Consider the following 24963-nt stretch of genomic DNA (forward strand, 5'->3'; position numbering starts at 1 on the left):
TATACACATAATAGAATCTTCTAGAAGCCTCTTAGTCTTTCTAGAAGTATCCATAACTTTCTAGAAGTATCCATAATAGAATCTTCTAGAAGCCTCTTAGTCTTTCTAGAAGTATCCATGACTTTCTAGAAGTATCCATAATAGAATCTTCTAGAAGCCTCATTGCACTTTTTAGATAAAAAGTTACTTCATAAAATAAAAAGTGCACCTCAATTTAAAAATATAACATCTTGGCCCCAAATAATAAAATATAATGTCTCCAAGAGCATAATGAGCCATCCATTCACCAAATAAACGCCAAAATGACTCTCTCACCACAACCATCTGCCTACGAGAGTCTGGAATAGGCAAATCCACGTAAAGTGTCATGTCATACTAAAGAGGGGACATGACAGTCCGCCCCTCCTGAAATTGCTTGGCCTCAAGCAATCTCAATGCAGGATGCTGCAGAATGGCTTCACCCTCCCAAGTAGCATCCTCAACAGGTAGATCCTTCCATTTAATCAGGTACTCTCTGATCACTCGCCTGCGAAGATGCTTCTCTCTGCTATCCAAGATGGATTCTGGAACCAAGATCAACTTCCCCTCATCATCCAAGGGAGGTAATACTGCAGAAGGCACCACACTCTGACACAACGCCTTCTTGAGGCGTGACACATGGAATACATTATGCACTCTGCTATTTGCGGGAAGCTCCAATTCATAAGCCACCTCACCAACCTTCCTGATAATCCTAAATGGTCCATAGTAACGTGGCTTGAGTTTCTCTGCACCACTCTTCTTGAGAGTGGACTGCCTGTATGGCTGCAACATGAGGTAAACCATATCATTCACCTCAAAACTGCGCTCAGTCCTCTTCTAGTCTGCATATTGTTTCTGCTGGTTCTGAGCTCTAGCAATATTGTCTCTGAGAGTCGCAACTATGTCCTTACTCTCCTGTAGTAACTCACCTGCACTAGGTACTCGACTGTCACCCAACACTAAATCCAAAAAACTGGGTGCCTCATAACCGTAAAGTGCCCTGAAGGGTGTCATCTGTATGGTCATGTGGTATGTAGTGTTGTAGCAATACTCACAGAGATATATCAATCTGATCCAAGCTCGCTGCTGAGCTGCCACATAATTCTTCAAATACCCTTCCACCCATTTGTTCACAATCTCCGTTTGACCATCGGTCTGTGGGTGATAACTGGTGCTAGGTGTAAGCTCAGTGCCACACATCCGGAATACCTCCCGCTAGAAGTGACTCATGAAGCGGCTGTCCCTGTCACTCACAATGTTCTGAGGCAAACCGTGTAATCTGAAAACCTCCCTGAAGAAGACCTCTGCCACCTGAGCTGCTGAGTACGTAGTAGTGATAGGGAAGAAGTGAGCATATTTTGTCAGCCTATCCACCACCACATAGATACAATCACGCCCCTGGACCTTGGGCAAGCCCGTGATAAAATCCATGGAGATGCACTCCCACTTCCTGTCAGGAATAGGAAGTGGCTGTAGGAGCCCTGCTGGATAAGTGTGCTCTTGTGTGTTCTGCTGGCAAACAAGACACTCACGCACATACTGCAAAACATCAGCCTTAAGCCCCTTCCAAGTGAACCGCTCCCGAACTAACCTGTAAGTCTTGAAATACCCGGGATGGCCTGCTGTAGGTGAATCATGGAGTGCTCTCAAAATCAACCGCTTCACTTTCGATTTTGGGACTAAGTAAATTCTGTTCTTGTAAATGATCAAATCATCTACAAGAGTGTACCTGGTGTCAATCGCTGCCCCCTCCACTATATCAGAGGCCCATGTGTCTTTGGCATATTCTGCTACAATCAAGTGTCGCCAATCCTCTGATATCTGAATCATAGAAGTGAGGTGTGGCCTACGTGATAAAGCATCTGCAACAACATTCTGTGTCCCCTTAACATATGTGATATCAAAATCATAGGCCTGTAACTTACTCACCCACTTCTGCTGACGATCATTCAGGTCCCGCTGTCCCAAAAAGTGCCTCAAACTGTTATGATCAGTTTTAATACAAAATTTGCTGCCCACAAGATACTGTCTGAATTTGGCCAAGGCATGCATGATTGCCAACATTTCCTTATCATAAATGCTAAATGATCGCTCAGGCCCCCTAAGTTTCCTGCTCTCATAAGCAATAGGGTGCTTGTCCTGCATGAGTACAGCACCAACTCCCTCTCCCGATGCATCACATTGAAGCTCAAATGGCTTCGTAAAATCAGGCAGTGCTAGAACTGGGCATGTAGTCATTATCTCCTTGAATCTCAAGAAACAATCCTGTGCCTCCGGAGTCCACACAAATGCCCCTTTCTTCAACAAAGCCGTCATGGGTGCTGCGTGCCATGAGTAGCCATTGACGAATCTGCGATAAAAACCACATAGACCAAGGAACCCCCTCAATTGTGTAAGGTTCTCTGGTGGAGGCCAATCAACAATAGCGCGGATCTTTTCAGGATCCATCCGCACTCCATCCGCACTAATGATGTGTCCTAAGTATAGAAGCTCAGTCATGCCTAAATCGCACTTGGACTCCTTAGCATACAAGGACTCCTTCTGCAATATGCTCAATACTATCTCCAGATGCTCAAGATGTTCCTGCCATGATCTGCTCTATACCAAAATGTCATCAAAGAACACCAGTACAAATTTCCTTAGTTGATGGTGAAAAACCTTGTTCATCGTGGACTGGAAAGTGGCAGGTGCATTAGTCAAACCAAAAGGCATGACTACAAACTCAAAATGCCCACAGTGACATCTGAAAGCAGTTTTCTCAATGTCCTGCTCTCTCACTCTGATCTGATGATATCCTGATCTCAAATCAATCTTTGAGAAATAACAAGCCCCATGCAATTCATCTATCAACTCATCAATGCGTGGGATAGGATATCTGTTCTTAATGGTTCTCTTGTTTAACACCCTGTAATTAATACACATCCGAAGAGTACCATCCTTCTTTTTAACCAAAACAACAGAAGATGCAAAAGGTGACTTACTGGGTCGGATGTGTCCCATTGCTAGCAACTCCTTGATGGTCCTCTCGATCTCATCCTTGAGTCGCTTTGGGTGCCGGTATGGTGTGATCATGACAGGCTTAGCGCCTTCCTCCAGCTCGATAATGTGCTCAATGCCTCTGTCTGGTGGCCTGCCTGGTGGAATCTCGCTGAATACCTTCTCATACTTGATTCTCAATTTCTGAATATCCGGATGATATTCAGTCTTATGTTGCCCCTCCTGGGGAGGCATCAAGGTGCATATTGCCGCCCACTCTATATCATCATGCTTGGCTAATCTCTCCATCCGCCTAAATGAGATAGTCCTGATATCACCATTACGGATAGCCTTCAGCACGTGAGTCCTGCCATCCACCTCGAATCGTATCTCCATATCCTTCAGTCTCAGGGTAACCTCCTCCAAAGAATGTAGCCATTGCATCCCAAGTACTATGTCCATGTCACCCATGTTGACCACATGGTAATCCGCCTCGAACTCATAGTTGTTCGGGCGTAGGGGTAGATCACACACCATCCTGTCACATCGAAGTGTATATCCATCAGCCACCTGTTGTGACCATTTCACACATCGCCCCATGCAAATGGGGACCCCCTCTTTTTGCTCGTTTTTCGCTCGCTTTTCGCTTCGCTTTTAGGGTTTTGTTAGTCAGTCAGTTGTCTGGATTTAGGGTCAGGCCTTAGGGTTTTAATTGCCGTCTTTTCAGGCCATAATCCAGTCAATTTTGAGAGCTTTTTGAGCTTCCTTTTTGTAGGATGCAATTTTTGAATGCAATGATTTCGCCAAAATGGTCTATTTTCAATTGGAATTTTTTGAGTGCAGAGCTTAAATTTGTCTAAGTGTTGAAGATGAAGTGTGAATTTTTGCCCAATTGAGTAATTTTGACCAAATTTTGACTTTTTTGATTTTTGATCCCGGGCATGGGGAATGATTTGTTTTCGCCTTGTGAAGTGATTAAACTTGTGAAATCATGTTATTTTGGCCTGTAGGAGCAAAATCGCTCCTGTCCCTCAGTAAAGGACCGGAGCTCGTTTTCAAATATCTTACTGTCCCTGCAGAGTCAAGATGAATTTCGAATTGCAAGTGATAGAGAAAGGCGTGATCTTTCCGTTGAATATAAATTGAAGAATTTCACGAACACGGAAGTACCTCCAGGAGTCAAAATCGCTCCTGTCCCTCAGTGAAGGACTGGAGCTACAAATCAAATATTGCTTTGTCCTTGCAGGATTTTGACGACTTAACAATTTGAAGATGTCCAAGGGGATATGTTTTATCAAATGAATATAACTTGAAGTGCCGACATGAAGGAGAATGGTCCAGAATGCCAGAATCGCTCCTGTCCCTCAGTCAGGGACCAGGGCGAAGTACACTGTAGCTCCCGTCCCTCTCCCAGGGTCCAGAGCGAAGTTCTTCATAAGGCAAAATCCAGACAAAAATCAAGCAAGTTATAAGTTTGAAGGCAAGAAAGACGACGAGATGAACTCATTGAAGATAAATTGAAGATTACCAAATGTCAGCAAGGGACCTCAAATGCCTAGTTCGCTCCTGTCCCTCAGGAAGGGACCAGAGCGATTTTTGTTGTAGACAAATTTCTTGCTAAGTTACAATCAAACCCAAGGCATGGATGAATGGAATGGAATGTTACGAATCCGTTGAAGATAATTTTAGAGGTTAGCAATGTGATGTGGAACCTACAAGAGCAAGATCGCTCCTGTCCCTCTCCAAGGGACCAGGGCGATATAATGGTTATATTGCCGTTCCTCCAAGTTCAGGACACTCCAAGGCGAAGAACAAGGTGGTGAGGACATTTTAAGACATCTCCATCAAGCACAAAGTTATAAAGGTCGCCAAGTTAAAGAATTTGCATCAAGACACCTAATTCGCTCCTGTCCCTCAAGAAGGGACCAGAGCGAAATTTGCATAAAGGCATAGATTTCGAAAGTTAAACAAGCATCAAGTGACCAAGAAGGATCAAGGGACTACGTTTTACCCAAGGAAGACGATTGCAAGTTGGAGAACGCATGCATGAACCCAAAAACTTGAAGTTCGCTCCTGTCCCTCTCCAAGGGACCAGAGCGATATTGAATATATTGACCAATTCATGCAAAAATCAAGTTAAGTTAATGTTTTACAAGGTCGTAAAAGGTTCAAGGCGTCCTTTGAAGGTCATATACCAAGGTGTTGAACGTTAAAATGCTACCAATTTGTGCAAAAGGCCTATATCGCTCCTGTCCTTTGGACAAGGACCAAGGCGATTTTTATTAAAATACCCATGTTCCCTCAAAACCAAGACAAGACAAGGATAGGCAACGTCAAAGATGCTATTTGGAACATGATGAACAAAGAACCAAGATCAAAAGTTTGCAAATTTGACCAAGGACACTAGGATCGCTCCTGTCCCTCTCCAAGGGACCAGAGCGATATTGATTATATTAGCCAAATCTCTCAAATATCACGTAAGGTCAAGGTTTTGCAAGGTCGTAAAGGGTCCAAGACATGATTAAAAGATGATATGCAAAAGGGTTAAACGTTAAATGATCATCAAATTGAACAAAGAGACTATATCGCTCCTGTCCCTCAGGAAGGGACCAGAGCGATTTGCATAGGATCCTTCATTTTCCTTCAAATGCATGTCAAGGCAAGTGCACGTGAGATCAAGGACGTCCTTCAAGAGGCAATGAACGAAGAATCAAGGTTGAAAGATCACACATTTTGGCTAGAGCTTCAAGATCGCTCCTGTCCCTCTCCAAGGGACAAGGGCGATAATCTTTCTAAAGTCTAAATGCCTTGTAAAAATCAAGTGGAACAAGCATGGAATGAACAAACAATGTTATTATTCGCCCTACAATGAAGATTAGAGATTAAAGATGCCAGGTCAAGGAGAAATTATGAGGATCGCTCCTGTCCCTCTCCAAGGGACCAGGGCGATATTTGCCAAGACACATGTTATCCTTTAAAGATCACGTCAAAATAAAGTTGTACAAGGTTTGAAACGTCTTCTAAAAGGTGATGAAGGAGGAGTTGATATCAAAAATGGAGAATTTCAAGTGAAAATATTTGGATCGCTCCTGTCCCTCTCCAAGGGACCAGGGCGATAATGGTCCAAAGGCATTTGTTCACACAAGCAAGTCAATCAAACTCGAAGGATCCAGCGAACATGCCAAATTCAACGTAAGGATGGAGACTTTGGACGTTGAAATTGCAAGAATCAAGACCCAGTTGATGGATCGCTCCTGTCCCTCAGCCAGGGACCAGGGCGATGAGGTTTGTTTATTTCATTTTCAAATTTTGGCGCTAAACGTACATTTTTGGATTTATTTTGAATGCTAAAATCGATAATTTTGAAAATTTAATTAAAAATTGGCATTTAAATATTGCACTTGATATTAATTAATTATTTTTTGCCTTGTAAAAAATCGAAATTTATTAATTAAAAACGATGGCAAATTAATTAATTATTATAAAGCGCTTGGTATTTTATTGTTTTATGAAGGTCGACCTTGTTATTTATTTAAAAATCGTTTAAAATTGCCTTATTTTTTACCAAGTCGGCTTTGGGGTGAATGAGAGGTAAGCGCTATAAAGGGGAGGTGAAAATCATTATTTTCACATTATCATTTTTTCATCTCATATGCGATCAAAGGGAGAAGTGCGAATTTATATCCAAGGAAGTGCGAAATTGTGTTTGAAAGTGCGATTTGGAGTTTACAAAGCTAGGTGGTGCGAACTACTATCCAAAGTGGTGCGAGTCCAAGTTTCCATTTGAAGCGAATTGTCAAAGGCATTGAAGAACACGTCAAAAACTTGAAGGATGGCGAATTTGATAAGAGGAACGTTGCTTTGAAGATCACATCGAGGACATATCAAAAGGTGGTGAAATTGATATTTTAAAGGAGAGATTGCGTTGAAGACTATTCATAACGTCAATTTTGCCTAGGCGAATCCTTTTTATTTTGCATTCTAGAGTTAGCTCTCGATTTGAGGTATGGCGATTTGGTTTTATTGTTTTATTCGTTAATCGTCATAGTCTAAATTTTGAAATTTTGAATTTTGAATTCCTAGCTCAATCGTTTTGTTTTAGGAAATGATAACTCAAAGACTTATCATGAAGTTTCCTAAAAATACTCTCTAATCCATGTTATTTATTGCAAAATCTAGTTACTTATTATGAAATGTTGTGTAGGTATGGCAACCCCGAAGGCGGGAGCATCCACCAGTCGTTCAGCTCTCATGAAAGAAGATCAAAAGACCGAAGAAGTGGAGACCAAGATCGTGTCGAAGTGGAGCAACATTGGAAATACAAACTTAGGCAACTTCAGCACGAAGAAGTTTCGAGAGGTCCCTTACATTGGCAAGCCATCACCTGTCGCCCGGAGAATAATCGAGAGTGGCATCATCAAGGCGGCCGGCTTTCCTCCAGCTATTCAGTGCCATGAGTTGATGATCGAGTGTGCTCGTCACTATGATCCACAGTCCAGAACGATCGTGTCCAATGAGGGAAACACTTTGGCGTACCTTTCAGAGGAAGCTATAAGTGAAGCTTTCCATCTTCCAGAGCACAGGGACATGATATACAAGAGCATAGAAGGAGCCAGATCAATGTACGAAGATGATCCAGATGCTTGTCTAAGCATTATCAATAAGAACTGGCTACATAAGAGCCGTCCCCGTCTGAGCAAGGTCCCGAACACACCGCACAGGATTGATTTCCAGGAGGAATACAGAGATTTGATTACCATGCTCAACCGAGTTACAGGAGCCCCTCACGCCTTCTATTTTGAGAAGTGGATGTTTTACTTCATCCAGGTGATCGTTCAAGGGAAAGGTACGATACATTGGGCTAGGATGATTAGCCATTGCTTGGACGTACAGTTGAGGAGACTCAAGGCTACTAAGTCCTTCCACATGAGTTCATATGTCATCTATGCCTTGATTAGGAGTGTTGAGTACGCAGGACTACCTCACAGAGGAGTGATTGGAAGAGGACCCAGCGAGGTCAGAGCTTGTGATTCCTATGCCTACTTGCATCATCCGCCAGGGAACAACTACAAGTTGGTTAATGATACCTTCACGATGCACATCACCAGGACGTTGCAAGGTGGAATTCACAACAGATTATCTCAGGATGCACAGGAATTCATAAAGAGGTACGGTGCTTGGTTCATTCAGTTTCCCAAGTTCACTTATATTAGAGTGCATGGATGTCCTTTACCTCCATACATGTTGCCGAGATATCCGACAGACAGAATTGTGTTACTTGAAGTAACAAGACAGTTGGCAGCATATGTGAAGGCATTCAGACACAGACATCAGAATGGAGTTCCAGTACCCATCATTTTGGGCAATTCAGTTGAGGTATGTCCTAATGCTTTAGCCATGGATGACGCAGAGAAGGAGTTAGCCTTGTATTCTTTTTCATCTTTTGCTTTGAGAGAAAGCTTTGATCCACATGGACATTTAGAGGAGACAGTCGGCAGAAAGTTTAAACATGAGTATCAAATTGAAGATTTTATGATGAATCTCTTAGATGATCTTGAAGTGAAACGAAAAATGCATTTTAGATTGCCTTTGGATTTCATCAGGAAATGCAGGATTTACAGAGTGGCCGACCAAGCTCAAGACAGTGGCAGACATATCCAGTCTTCCTATGATCGAGAAAGCAAAACAATAAGGTTAGATTGGAATGAGCCCGAGGTCGTGGATTTAGATACTTTGATGGCACCAGTCTTGTCTTGTACTCGCAGATGGGTTGACATACAACATCAGAAGTTGAGAGAACAAGGCATAGCTATGACTTTCACTTTGGAAGAGAAACCAGCCGAAGGTGGAGCTAGTGTGAGTGAAGGCAATCCTAATCCTAGAAATTCAGGTGAAGGTAACCTTCGATGTGCCAGTGAGGGCAATCTCCATCCAAGAGGTTCGAAGAGGAAAGAGAGACCTGGAAAGAGGGAATCTTCCAAGAAGAAACAAGAGGCTAACAGAGATAGATCATCCGGTACATCTTCTAGACCAGAGAAGAGAACAATTCAAGTGGAAGATTCCATGGAGTCTATGGTGCAGAACGATAGGCAGGAAGGAGGACAGGCACAGCAAGGGTCACCAGATGGATCTCTGCAAGACTATGAGTTAGATGAAGATAAAGAGGACAATGAAATGACATCTCCTCCCAGACAAGAAGAAATAGTGCACAAAGAGATTCAAGTTCAAGAAACAAGATCGATTATCCCAGATTGGTTGAAGGAAAGATTAACCAAGGTGATCGTAGTAGAGGACGAGGACAATGCAATTGATTTAGAGAGCCTTGTTGGACGTTCACACGAAGTAACAGAGAAGAGAAAGGCTACCAAGATGTCCAAGATGATTCGAGATGAGACTGGATCCAGGAAATTGCAGATAGCTACACCGGCAGTAGACAAATATGAAGGTGAGATCCTAGCAGAGGAATATGATATACAGACATTTGAGCTAGGGCCATCTACAGCAGAGCAGACTTTAGATGATGCCACCGATTCATTTGAGGCATTAAAGGACAAGCTTAGAGAAGAAATGGAGAAGAACAGAAAGCTTGAGAGGGAGGTCGGTGCATGGAGGACATATTTCAGTCACATCAATGAACCTTTGGGACGTCAGGATCCAGCTAGATCACCAGTGCAAGCACTTCCACTTCAATCAATCAATGAGGCAAAAAGATTCAGGAACATGGTCCAACGTACAAGTAATTGGATGGATAGATCTCATACAGTGGCCATAGAATTTGTAACAAGGATGATGAAGATTATTCATCAAGCTATCCAGGTTCTTGAGATAATCCACAATTTGATGATAACAGTAGCTGCATTCGCCCATACCAAGGATGTTATCATTCCTGTCTTGAAGGTAATTAGACACACATCAAGGAAAGTTTTAGCGCAAGAGAAGATCTTGGATGGAGAGTCTCATAGTTTGTTTCAGTGGTCAACCTTGCTCCATATGAAGAGTGTTTTCTTCGAGGACATCAGTGTTAGATGTGGCCAAGTTGAGGAGGTGATCAATCCGATCCAGGACCGAGTATTTGAGGTACTTCGTACCATTCTTGGCAGAAGGATCGAGGTCGAGACAGATGTGGATATGCAGGAATTAGAGGATAGAATCAAGGTCATCTTTTGCAAGGACGCAAATGTTACAGATGAGCAATATGATCAAATGTTTGCCACCATGCTCCTGATTGAAAGAACAAAGGAACTTGAATCTACTTGGGACGCAGCTCTTCTAGATGCATTCGATCAGGTCATCCACTTGGAAGAGAGTATGAAGAATCTTCCCGAGATTCCAATTGCAGAAATCGAAGGAATCGTGACAAGATTCATTGCATATGCCAAAAAAGAACATTGGAAAGGGAATAAGATTCTAGATGAAAGGTTGTTATAGATGACATGGCATCTTATTTGTCATTGGTTTATGTCTCCTAGGTTTTTGTGCCAAATTTAATATTTGGCTATGTATTTAATATTGTTCAGTAAAAAGGAGGCCATTTGTAACAAACCCTAATTAGGGTTTAGGTGTCATGATCTTGACCGTTGATCTACTTTCGATCTGGACCTTTCATTGTAATTGGGGATGCTATTTATACCCCCATTTTTCATTTCAAATGGTAATAGGTAATAGTTAATAGTTGATGTAATAGAGATGAGAGATAGCTAAGAGATTAGAAGTTAGAAGCAATTTTATTTTGTAGCAAGATTGAGTTTTGAGGAAAGGAATTCAAGCAATTGTTGTACATGATGACTTGGAAATCAATAAAATATTGAAGTTATGGTGTTTTGTTGCAACTTTCTTGGTTATCTTCATGGTTGTTTAACTTACTTGAATCATGCTCAATCAAAGTAGTGTGTTAGTTTGAAGGACATAGTGTGAGACTTGATCATTGGTAGGATTCGTAATCCAAACCGCTAGCTTCTTGCTGATTGTAGGAACGCCTTGCGTGGTCGACTGGAGAATACCTTGAATCCCTTAATCTTCAATCATTATTGTATCTTAGATATGTACCTTCGTGGTAGTGTCTTTGATCTTTGATGCATTGAATATCATTTTGTTACCTTAGAAGATCGCATCAATTTCAATTGAGTTGTTATCTTATGGCAAAATTGAAGTTGGTTGAATCTTGCCAAGTCTTGTCTACACGAAGTCATTCTTAGGGTTAGATTAGATTAGACCTCTTTCAAACCCTACTCTTTTGTTATTTTTGAAAGTTTCTTTAGTTTAATAAAATCTTTAGCTTTCGGAATACGTAAGGCCCCTTGGAGGAAACAGCAAATCACATCATACCACTGGAAGCTTGTCCACACGTAGAGACCCTACTAACAGAACCTTGGAGTCTTCCTAACTGATCCTTTATGCGAATCTTCAGCAGTTAGAGACTATTTTCTCAAGAGAGGATAAGATGCCTATTGGTATTTTATTCTGTGTATGATGGTGTATAAAATACACGTCAACACCACCTTAACTCTCAATCCCTCAAACTCCTCAGTGATGAGTCCACGTCTCTCCACAAAGCGTGCATCAATAAAATTATGCGTGGCACTTGTATCTAATAGTGTAATAACCTTCTGTCCAGCCAAGACACCTCTAAGTCTGAAAGATCCCTCTCTCTGAATACTAGATAGACGTGCCTCTGGTTCCTCCTTCTGTTCAGCATTATCTACCTCCTGTTCCTGCTCTGCATCATCAGGATCATGGTATTCTGAGCAATTTGAGTCTGAGCCCTCGTAATAAGCCCAGATCACCCTGTTGGCCTTTCCCTTAGGCCTCATAGGACAGTCATGTCCAAACTCATACGGACCCTTGCAAAAGAAGCATAACTTCTTACGCAAGTCATTAAGTGTCTCCCTATCCAGAGGTGCAGCTGACTTGCCCTTTGTGTCATCAACCTTTTCCTTACCTTTGTTGAATCCCCCTCTATTATCCCTGAATGATGAAGAGCCCTTCGAACCAAACCTATTTGCTGGCGCTGCAAGTTCCATGCTACGAGCTTTCTTCATGGCTTCCTGTAATGTGAGAGGATCAAAGGCCTTAACCCACCCCTTGAGTGGTTCAGTCAACCCTTCTGTAAATAAAATGACTAGCCTCCGCTCTGAAATATCAGGTACCATTACTGCAAGCTTTTGGAAGTCATTAATAAACTGGTCTAAACCTCCTGTCTGTCTGAGCTGCGCTAATTCCCGGAAATATACCTCAGGATCCTTCTTATCAAACCTTTCTATCAGCTTATCCACGAACTCCTGGTAAGTGGTTACCTGATTGTGCTGCAACGTGATCATGCCGTGCATCCACCAATCATGAGCTGCCCCGTCCAGGTGTAAAGTGGCATACTTGAGTGCTTCGAATTCTGTCATAGTCTTCAAAGATAAAAAGGTATCCACTTTATGAATCCATGCCCGAGCAATCATTTTCCCACTTCCATCAAATGTGGGTAATGTCAACTTGTTAGTGACCTGTTGCGATTCACTCTGTTTTTCCACCTGTTTCTGTCTGTTAGCCCTATAATTCAGATACCTGTCAAAAGTCCACCCATTCTGTACATATCCTGGTAAATCTTCCCACTCTTGCCTTGCCAGTCTGAGCTCATCTCTAATATCTCTTTCCAAATCATTAGGTGTGGGTGGTGGTGTTTCCGGACGGAATGTAGGACGTGTGGGTCTATTTGCTGTGGTAGACCGTGTTCCCTGTTCGTGTTGTGATCCTGCTATGCTCCTGTCATCACGGTCATCATTATGGTCATTTCTCCTATTCCCCCTAACCAAATGGCGCATCAAAGCTTCAATGTTCTGTAGGGTTCTATCCTGGGTTGTGGCCATTTGTTCCAAACGTTGCATAATCTCATCATCCCTCCTGTTTCTAGGTGGGCTTTGTGATTGCCTATCACCCATGTCCTTACCTGGTGTAAATAGAGCCCTGCTACCTCTGTTGTAAACTTGATTGTACGGTGACCGCATAAACCCTATCAGGCTGGCAGGAAACCGCTCTGATACCACTGTAGTATCCCTTGCTTATGTATGGAAGAATTGATGATTTTGATTCAAGGAATATTGTCCAACAAGTTACATACAATCTACAACTAAGCACTTTACTGATTTGCAAAGTATATAGGAAACATATATCAATTTAACTACCAAGGGAACAACTCAATTTTTCATCAATACTAGAATTGACATTATGTCAAATAGATGTCATACATGCTTTAGAAATATGGGAGTTTGAAGTATACAACTGTTGCAATTAATTTCTGATCACTATTTCAGACTTTCTAATGATAGACAATGACATTCATTGATACATGAACAAAGATGTAAGTTTGCAACTGATCTCTAAATCGAACCCTGACAAGATAGTATTCCAATTAAGCACACCTGAATTGGCTGAGTACCAATTCCGAAGAGCAACCCTGCAGAGGATCTTTCACCCCCTCAGTTATGCAATCACTTGGGAGGTATCGTTCCCAATGATTCAGCTGAATACTTGTAGACCTTCAAGCTCCACAAATGCTCAAGTAGATGCACTAGAGAAAAAATAAACTTGGATGCCAAATGAGAGACCCATGGGGTCTATTTATACACATAATAGAATCTTCTAGAAGCCTCTTAGTCTTTCTAGAAGTATCCATAACTTTCTAGAAGTATCCATAATAGAATCTTCTAGAAGCCTCTGTCTTTCTAGAAGTATCCATGACTTTCTAGAAGTATCCATAATAGAATCTTCTAGAAGCCTCATTGCACTTTTTAGATAAAAAGTTACTTCATAAAATAAAAAGTGCACCTCAATTTAAAAATATAACATCTTGGCCCCAAATAATAAAATATAATGTCTCCAAGAGCATAATGAGCCATCCATTCACCAAATAAACGCCAAAATGACTCTCTCACCACAACCATCTGCCTACGAGAGTCTGGAATAGGCAAATCCACGTAAAGTGTTATGTCATACTAAAGAGGGGACATGACACAACGTTAGGTTGGATGGATTCTGGTATTCTTGGTCATTAACACTTTTCAGATCCAGGGAGGGTCTCCATTGCAGCAAAGTGTTCTTTTCATTTGTGATCAAAAGACCTGCAGTGTCTTCTGTAGGGTAGTTAGTAGATAGAATGACCATTAAGGGAGGGTATTAGAATATTTAATTATATTTTAGTCACCTATATTTAGTTCCTTGTTTAATGGTCATTTAGCTTTTTAGTTAATTAGCTTTTAAGCTTTATTTATCATTTAGCTTTTTCTTTTTAGTTAATTAGCTTTTAAGCTTTATTTAGCATTTAGCTTTTTAGTTAATTAGCTTTTAATCTTTATTTAGCATTTAGCTTTTTAGTCAATTAGCTTTTCAGCTTTATTTAGCATTTAGCTTTTTGTTTTTAATTAATTAGCTTTTAAGCTTTAGTTAGCTTTTAGCTCTTTAATCTTTTACTTTAACGTTCTAATTATAGAACATCGTCTTGTAACCTCTATATATACGTGTGTATATCGTTCAATGTAATCATCCGATTATTGAATCATTCATTCAATTTATTTTTCAGATAAGAGATGCCCTCTCCCTACCTTGAAATGATAAAAAGAATCAATCAAAATACCATGGAGATGCATAAACTTTAGTTGTATGAATGACCCCAAACGCATGTATGGAGGTTAGAATTTGTTGAATGCCAAAAGGGGAGAAAGTTTCCCACAAGTCACACTCAGAAAACAAATTAACACAATATATGTGAGAGAAAGCCACAAAACACACACTTATCATGAAGGTAAGAAAACATACACAACATGCATAAGTCAAACAGAGGCAAGAATGATGATTTCAATTCATTCTCAGGCCAAACTTATAGTTGCAGAAATGCAAGAAAATATACAAATCTTCAAGAGAAGTGAAAGAGAAGAAAGTAGGTCAAGCTAGTAGGGAGAGAACCCTTTACAATGAGGCTTAATAGTCTATATATAGCAAACTGGTCATAGAGAAGAGACCAATGGTCAAAGAGGGGAAACCTTGACCTTGGCATACGTAGAGGAATGTCAGTCTAGGAAGATAGGGAAGTGGTCGGACTTGACATAGTTGTGCGTGCAAGCAACCTGGCCATACCCGGACAAGGAAATCCCAAGAAGAAAAGTACTTCTAGAAGGTAGATTGCCTGACATTCCAAAGTCAGAGCATGCAAACTTGACATGAAGGCCATCAAGTAACCATAAATAAGTATGGCCTTGGACTCTACTTGATGGCAACTTGCAAAAAACATTAAATGCTCCCCTATACCTCCATGAATGAAAGTAAACAAGTTGCAGGAGTTGGTGCAGCATTGAGAGCCTTGAGTGTTGATCATGCCATATGGAAGTGTTGTAGTCATAGGAGATCGGGCATCAAGCCCTCAGGAAACTGCTGTAAAGGGAAGGGGTAGACTGGTTCTTTGAATCCTGAAATCCGGAAAGGAAGGGAAGTTTGGGTTTTGAGGTTCGAGGTGACAGGATACCTCTTCTCATAAGGGAAGGAGTAGATTGGTTCCCTGAATCCTGAAATCCAAAAAGGAAGAGAAGTTCGGGTTTTGGAGTTCAGGGAGATAGGATACCTCTTCCCAAAAGGAAAGGGGTAGACTGGTTCCCGGAACGTCGAAATTTGGAAAGGAAAGGAAGTCCAGGTTTTGGGGTTCGGGGAGACATGATACCTCTTCCCAAAAGGGAAGGGGTAGATTGGTTCCCTAAATCTTGAAATACAGAAAGGATGGGAAGTTTGGGTTTCGAGGTTAAAGAAAACAGGATACCTCTTCTCAAAAGGGAAGGGGTATACTAGTTCCCCAAATCATGAAACTCAAAAAGGGAGGGAAGTTCGGGTTTTAGGGTTTGGGGAGATAGGATACCTCTTCCCTTTAGGGAAGAGGTAGAGTGGTTCTCTAAATCCCGAAATCCAGAAAGGGAAGTTTGGGTTTCAGGGTTTGGAGAGACAGGATACCTCTTCCCAAAAAGGGAAGGTGTAAACTGATTCTATGAATCTCAAAATCCAGAATTCCTGAGAAGGAAAAGGGAAGAAGAAAGGACCAATGGACTCCAAGGTATGAAGGCAAGATGCAAGGGTGAAGGGAGAAGGCCCGAAGTTTGCCTCATGACAAGAGAGCACTAACATTTCTTGATTAGCTGACTTGGCACATGATCAACTGGGGCATAACTAGTCCATGGAACATATCTCTAATCAGTTCTCACTGATCGACCATTGGTGTCATAAAATGACAACATTTTGGTGACTTTTGTGGGATGGTTGCCTGCTAAGCACGAGATCTAGAAGCCTTGAGCATTCATTTGGCATTGACTCATTGAGTGGATCCAAAACATTTGTGTGCCTACAATTGGAGGAAATCTGGGAACTAGAGCATGCATCCTCTTAAGGAGGTGCAATAGGTGCAAAAGCACTTTTGGAAGCAAAACAACTTCCAATCTAATATTTACATTGTTATCAGGACCCTCTTTAGAAGCAAGGCTTGAGATGAATCCCATTCACTGGGATTGGAAGAACTTCACCATCAAGCTTAGAGAGATGAAATGCATTGGTCTAAGGTTACCAAGAGATGGGTGTACTTGGAGATTGGTACCGGTACCGGTATGACAAATTTTCAAAAATAGGAGACAAGGGTACTTGGAGACATCAGTTTTTGTAAAATAAAATTTAATAATTTATAGAAAATAGCAACTGCGCTGGTAGATATGTATGCAAAATGCAAAAGCGTTCACACATCATGTGAAAATTGTTTACACTTACAATTGAGAGTTTAAATAAATAAACCAGGTGCGTAAAAAAAGCCTATATACAAAAAGCTATGAGCATTCACACGGCATGTGAATTGTATGCAAAACATGGTCTCATCGAATGCCATGCTTCTAGGGTTTCAGTGAATTAAAAACAAATTTAAATTAAGAAAACATGATTTTCAAACTTGGTTGCAATCATTTGGGTGCGTTTCACTATTCTAGGGCCAAATAAATGCTTCCAAGGGTGGATGAAAATGCAAAACAATGTTTTTTGTTTTGTTTTCTACCTAATACCTTGAATTTTTTTGGCGGAGACGTGTGGGAGATGCCAAATTTCCTGGCAGGAAACTGGGAGATGGCAGGAGATGTGGGCCGAAAGTCTCCAGGCCGAAATGGAGATTCCGAGGACACCAAAAGATTAATATTATACGTCAATGCAGCATTAGCATGTTAGCAAATGGATTAATGAAACAATAAGAATTGTGTTTACATTGACAAGTATTATTCATAATCCTTGATCAGGTGTGATAATCAGCAGTAGATTATTTAGTTAAGGCAAAAGACATGATATGAGGAGTCACCACCTTTGCAAGGACATTGGCTGTTTGGAAAGACACACCACCTTTGCAAGGACATTGACTGTTTGGAAAGACAGAACTTTCCATGCAAATCAAGGGTTTATATACAGCATAACAACCACTCAAAGGAAAGGCATCGAACAATGCTGGAAGAGGTGAACATAATAAAGAGATCGAATCTGCAACTATTGTTAAGATAAGACTATATTCTCGTATGAAGTTCTGTGCATATTTCTGATAATATTCTCTGCATACTATTATTAATAGCAGATCGTTGTTAAGATCATTCATTGTATTTATTCTCCGATCTGCTCATTTCTGACTCATACTGTGTGATCTGTTATGATCAACATGATGGTATAATAATGTTAAACCAAGGGAACTTGTAACCCTACAAAACTTATAAATTGCAAACTCATTGTACGTGGGACCATCTCTTAGGTATGCCACTCCATAGTGGATGCCTAACCCCTGCCACATGGAGCCAAGAGGGATGAACCATCTACTCTTGGGCTTAAGAGAGGAGGTGGTTGTGATGAGGGGAACGGCGATAGGACACCTCACTGGGTACGCCACTCCATGATGGATGCTTAACACTTGCCACATGGAGCCAAGAGGGATGAAGCATCTGCACTTGGGCCTAGGGTGTAGGGTCTCTTGGACACCCTATCCAGCTAGCCTACTCTAGTGCACTAAGAATTGGATAGTAAAGAATGGCAACTAACGTACAATCTGATTTTATCTAACAAATATAATACTAATAGTAATTAATACATTAAAGAATGGTATCACTCAATCTAATTCATTAGTATATGTTTCAGTTTATAAGTATTACTTCATATGTGTTCTCTAATTTTGTGTTGCAAGAAAACAGTATACAAAGGTACTCCCATAAACTTAATCACCTATTTTAGATTTGAATGAATTTAGGTTAATTTAAAGTATAACTAAGTAGGGGACATTACACATTGTTCATTCATGTGTGCTGCAGCTATTGAGGCTAGTTAAGGCAAAGTTCTTTTAACGCATCACTAGTATCTCCTAGGAGCTAGTCGCTTGTTCGAGGATCCTCTATAACAAGTTGTCTTAATGTAGAAATTAAATCATATGACATACCATATTTCATGTTGTTGTAGTTAGAACTGATATTGTAATGTTCCCCAATTAATAAAGAAATAAACGTTGAAAATAAAGTGACAGGGTATTAATTATTTTTATTAATATTCTAATCTGGAATTAATATTAATAATTAATATCGTTAACTTATTTTGTTAACGCAATTTGAATAAGGTAGTTCATAAAACTACTTCGTAGAGGAATAAAATGGCATTTGCGTGAGTTGTGAAGCATGCCTGGAAGAAGGAAAATATCCGTGTGTCTGGATCCGAACTATAGTAATTCCCCTTTCATTGGTAACACTGGCCTATTGGTGGAGTCGTGGCTGCGTAAGCAGAGTATTGGAGTCGTGCTGGTGCATTCTGTGGTGTTTAGTATTGACGTGAGTCGCAAAGCATACTCGCATATTCCTAATGCTCGTGTTTGGGTGTGAGTGTCGGTTGCAGAAGACAGGACGACATTAGCATTCGTGTACCGTGGCGAGAAGACCCAATATCGGGCGTTCGCGTGGAGTTGCAGTTATCTCGCAGTAGCAATAACGGAGGGCAATATCAATCCGTGATATAATATGCACATATCCTATAGTCATAGTGGGGTGTTATTCCGAATGTAGTCGGGTATTCCGAATGAACCCTAAACGGCGTTCGCAATCTTCATAGAATTTCAGAAACCCGATATCGGGTGTGCTCATCAATGCGGACACTCTTGCTGCACGAGAAACAGTGACTGGAGGGAGTCTATAGCGTTACTGTTGTGTAGCGGAAGATGTCTTCGGGGTGAACCGTAGGTGTCATTACGGTGTTGAAACAGAGGGAGTTTAACAGGTATATCTGTGGTACAGTGGAAGTGCCATTGTCAGGGAGTAGCGGAAGTCCCAGTGAATCCATGAAGAGCGTCCGGTAACCAGCAGCACGAGAATGGCATCTCCAACTTAGTACGAATATCAGGTGCATAATCACACATACTTATATATACTTCCTGAATAATAAACGCTTGTTCTGTCAGTAAAAGAAATATTAGCCAGGGAACTGAGATTGTATGAATGAGGAATATCACCATTTGTACGTCATTCATTGATCTGTCAATAACTCATTGTCTAAGTTAAAACAACAAACATGTTGCTGATGAACTGGAAATATATTCCATAGATAATTAAGGAATTTTACAGATATATGTAGATTAATATGTGTATGAAATTTATTAAACACTTATGCACTAGTGCTGAGGTGTGGGGTCCACAAAAAGAAAAAAAAATGTTTTTTAAAGCATATAAGTTTTTTTTTTAAATGTGTTGAGAAAAGGGGGATAGCAGGCTGTCCCCTCTGATAATTGCCATCCCCATGTTTTTGGGTTGTTTCCTGTTGTTTTCCAGATTTTGGGGATGGCTAAGGGACATCCCCAATCCATTCCCGTCCCTAGGACATCTTGGAAATGGGGATGCATCAAAAAAGGTCAGAGACGTGTCTCTGGATAGCATTGGTCTGAACCAAAATTTTACCCACGTCAGCATTTTTACCTGCATTTTTCTCGTGTCTATAAAAACTCATGAGTTAAACTTGTAAAAACTCGTGCAGAAAAAAAGAAGATTGCTTGGCAACTCGGAGAGTACTTTCAAAGTTTGCAATCCATGGTCTTTATTAACAGATATTCATATGATATTTAGGGTCTCCATGCACAGTTCTAACTCATATGTGATCTACGAATAGACATGTGGTGCATATTCATGTGCAAAGCAAAGAACTAATACGTGCAAGCAAAAGGAGGGCTATTGCAATTTTCTGGGACAATGGTCAAGGGATCAATAATCCTTCTAACCCAAATTTTCTTTAAATCTCACGTGGATCCATCATTCCATAGAAGATTATGAGAGTATTCCATTAGTCACATATTGTTGTAGACAATAATGACCAGAATTAAGGCTGTAATGTACTACCCCAAATTGCAACCAATTTTTCGCAGCTTTCACTATTTATAAAAACACAGACATATCGTCAAACAGTTTGCATGCAGTCTTATTTTGACACAATAACATTCCAGTTATAATAGAAAATACTTCTCCAATTCACCACTGCTGATTTGATACCAATCGAAATGCTCAAAAAGAAAATACAACAATTAAAACTTTAATAAATCATCGACATTTTATATCCTCAAGGGTTAACCTGCTTGAGGTGCTCGAGGAGCTTGACCAGCTTGACCTACTTGAGCAACTTGCAAGCCTGCTGTTGACTAGTCAATATTTAATTTCAGACTGAGCCCTTCCTTGTAAGCTGCTGATAAACAGTCCCTGCTGGATGCAAATTACTTTTTTCAAGCCGTGTGCTGACTTAGATGAGAAGTACTAACAGCAATAGGACTCATTTAAAGTTATTTTTTCCTTCCTCTTATGTTGGCTTTTTTTCTGTCCAAACTGCCTGCTAACTTGGGACCTTTTTGATTTCACTAAATTCCAAACCACACTCCTCAATCTACAAGTCTCTAATATAGTAAAGTGCTGCTATTTTCAGATTGTGTGCTGGTCCTCAAAAAAGACAGGTCAAAAGTAAGTTAGAGTCCTATAAGATTTAGGACTCTTCCCAAACTCAATACCAGCTCACTATTTTTTCCACGTTACACAAATATGCCAGAAGAGCTGCGATTTTCCTTTGTCTTATGTAACTTGTCTTTAGTGTCAATACGCAAACCTTGACCCACGTACCATTATTCATGCGACTCCCTTTACATTGCCTCCTTCAAGGAAATTGACTCCTTAATTCAAGCTGAGTTCGCATTCTTTGTCTTTTGTGAATGCATAATTTTTTTGTCTTAGTCATTTAATACATAGTTGCCCTTAAACCACAATGCACAGTTGTCAAAAGAGATGCAAATTTCCTTTCCTTTTGTCTTCATTCACCTTCACAAATCAATGGCTCAACCCCTTATTCCTTTCACCTGCAAATAACCTTCAAACCCTAGCTGATATGATGGAATGTCCCCTTAATTAAAATCTTAGGGTTTTGGGACTATTTACTTAGAACTACAATTTCAAAAGGCTTCTTTCTATTAAAACACTATGCAAGAATTAGATTATTGACCAAACTTGTATAAGGATGATGGTTCCTATGCTTAACCAACTATATATGTCTTACTTGTGTAAATGATATGAATATGGAATGTAATTGCAATGAATTACTGATATATAGAATAGATCTGAATATGCCGATATGTTTTGAATACAATATAATCTGATGTACAAGATATAACTTATCTTTTCTATATGAATCTTATATTATGCAAGAATAAAAGGTTATATCAATATCGATGTATGGATCAACTGCTATCTCTGATATCTTCTTGAAATGTATGTAAAGTATATTGTCAAACAATTCTCTGATATGATCCTTGATGATGATATAAGCCAATTGATCTTAAAGCAGCATGCTGATCGCTGCTTCAGATCCTTGTCAAACTAATTTCTGCTTTCAATAATGGTTTGATGGGATGTTGACTATCACTATTTCGAATATTTAATTCCTCTTGCTTAAAATAATTGTGAACCTTATTGGATCGAAGGGAAAAACAAAACACGAGTCTGTAGTTGGTGGGATTACTGTTGTTCCTGATTTGTATCTATCTTGATGGTGCAAGGTTATCCTTAATACATCGTCTCTGACTAATGTCTCTATGCACGTGTGTTCTTATGTTGTCAATGGTGGATCGGTACCACCCTCCTTGGCTGTACTATGGCTCCTTGAGCGCTGCAAATACATAGTTATAAATGACTATGTCTATTAAAACACTATGCAAGAATTAGATTATTGACCAAACTTGTATAAGGATAATGATTCCTATGCTTAACCAACTGTATATGTCTTACTTGTGGAAATGATATGAATATGGAATGTAACTGCAATGAATTACTGATATATAGAATAGATCTGAATATGCTGATATGTTTTGAATACAATATAATCTGATGTACAAGATATAACTTATCTTTTCTATAAGAATTAAAGTGATTGATGATGCTTTTGGAGGAGTGGTAGATGTCCCGTAAATAAGTCTAGAAGAGACATGAATGAAGAGTTTGCACCCCAAAGTCGAATCGTATCTCTTCTTAGTTACTAACAACATTAATTAATTATCCGTTATTTACTGATGGACTTAGTTCTCCCTTTCTGGAACAGCGATAGTTCTGATTTGACTATTAAATCTTCCCCATGATTATTCCATAGTAACCAGCAGTGTAAAGAATACTTTGCAGAACCATAGCTTCGATATATATTATTATTCATTATAATTTAGTAATTCACGGCAATCTTGGCTGATGTCTTCGCGCTCTATGTTCTCCATATGATTTTGGGAATATCAATCATAGTTTTTGTTGCATCTTGACACTTATCATTCTTATTCATAGCAGCCACATTGTTCTCTATGAGAAAGCTCTCGTGCTACAAACTTTCTAACATTTTTGATATTGGATGCAGTCCAAGTATTGATTTCTTCATCATGCTTTAAATATAAATCTTGCTGCCTGTAACTTAGTAACAGTTCTGATCTGATTTGATCCATGGTGATACACTGCACTCCAAGCTCTTGTTTGGTTGGGGATATCACATATGGTTTTCCTTCATAAACCCCCAGATCTGAATTCAAATAAGCACAATTATAATCTCTGGATGAGATTATCAACTAAGTACCCTTGGATGATGTCTCACACCTAGAGGCACTGTTCCACTTGAGAGTTTTCAATCTCAAAAGTCTGGATCTTCAGCAGCAAACCCTTGCTCTCGAAAAAACTTCAACAATTTGCAAATGAACAATCGTCCAAATGAATTCTTTTTTGGCTTTTTATACCTCCACTAAAAGCCACAGTTTCCTTTGGCTTTTTTATCATTTAATAACATTAAATAGCATTTGCTTTAAATGTTATAATTTCTTCCAAGGTCGGCATCGCACAATTGGCTTTAATAAATGATTTTTATACCATTAAATGAATATATGCATTAAATACCCTTATAACACCATTAATTATAAAGTCACTTTAAATTACTTTAATAATAATAAATAAATCATAAACTTCAATTAAAGACAATATAAAAACAATTAATTAATTCTGCCAACACCCCAAGGGTAACAATAGTGCCTGCTGACCATCCAGATTGTTTACTATAAAGAGTAAGGTCCAGCCCAACGTCCATATATAGTGAGTGTAAATAGAGCTTGAATGACCCCTGGAAGGTAAATCTCAAATATCTCAATGCACTGAAAAGGAAAACACAAGAAAATGACACCCAAAGTGTCAGCTAAAGAACCCTAAATGGCCCTCAAATCAACTCATTAGCCTACTGAGACCAATTAGATAGGCTAATCCCTAAAAAACTTTGATGCTAAGGAAAGCACAAAAATGGGGACAATACAAAGGCCTACATCTAAGTACACTAATCTTGCTAAATACTTCTTCATTGGTATTTTGTTGGATTCGTAAAATTTAGATTTAAATGTAAGATAAAATCTTACAAGTTGTTTGCATTACCATTCATAGTTCTTGAAAAATGCATTATCAGATTTATTCCTTTTTTTAACTAATTTGTAAGATATTCTGTAAGACATGATAAATCCAACGTTTTATGTGATCACTTACAATTTATGAAAGAATAGAATGTGACTAAATTAACATTATAATTTCAATAAATGACAGTTTTGTGGACTTATTTTTAGGTTGACTGGAAGGGCCATTGTAGAGTTTACAGTGGAGAAGGCTGACAATTTGATGTTTTCTATGTCAACTAATGGTGGAAATGGAAAAACAGCTACCATCAAGGTCAGCATAGTTGCTATTCTTGAGCCAAACTCTATATAAAATTTATTAAGTTATTCCATAAAGAATGATTGAAGCACCAAATCATTGATCTGATTTGTTTTATACCTCAAATTTTGAAACAAATAAAATGTGCATTGGAGACATGTTTTGAAACTTTGTTATCAGATCTATCCATAAGAGGAATTTGAATGCATCTCTTGAGATGTACTTCAAACGAAATGATTTAATGTGGAAATTACAAAATTTTCATTATTTTTTGTATAGAAGTCATTACTTTCTCATACATGTTTCTTGTATGGGTATGTACACAAAGATGGGGTCCCAAAAAGTCGCAAAAAATTCATATTTTACTGAAATGCAGTTGCCCTCTAGAAGACATAACACACACGAGTTACATGCTTGCATGAAGGCTTGGCAACATTTTAGGTAATGTGAGTGCATCATAACAATACGTATTCTAGTTTGAACCAAAATTGTGTCCATAGGCTTGGAACAAGTTTGAACATACCAATCCTAAGAGTTGGACATGCAATTTTGGTGCCCAAATTGGTGTTTTACAAAAGACATACAAAAACATACAAATAATGAGTATGTAACTATGTTGTCCATTAGATTCATGTATTTTAGGATATAATTATGAAAAACACCACTATGACATCAAGCTTTGTCTCAACTTTCTAACCATATTTTAGAAATCTAA

At 39.5% G+C, this 24963-nt stretch overlaps 1 protein-coding gene across 1 annotated transcript in view; it reads left to right on the forward strand.

The window, feature by feature from the left end:
- The window catches only part of LOC131072891 (peptidyl-prolyl cis-trans isomerase CYP37, chloroplastic), a 155565-nt gene that overhangs the window by 128253 nt on the left and 2349 nt on the right, over window positions 1–24963 (forward strand). Inside the window, exon 7 of the mRNA XM_059211637.1 lies at window positions 24161–24263. Coding sequence (XP_059067620.1) covers window positions 24161–24263 — 103 coding nt within the window. The remainder of the gene's footprint in view (window positions 1–24160; window positions 24264–24963) is intronic.

Source organism: Cryptomeria japonica, chromosome 9, assembly GCF_030272615.1.
Source record: "Cryptomeria japonica chromosome 9, Sugi_1.0, whole genome shotgun sequence".
Lineage (NCBI taxonomy): Eukaryota > Viridiplantae > Streptophyta > Pinopsida > Cupressales > Cupressaceae > Cryptomeria > Cryptomeria japonica.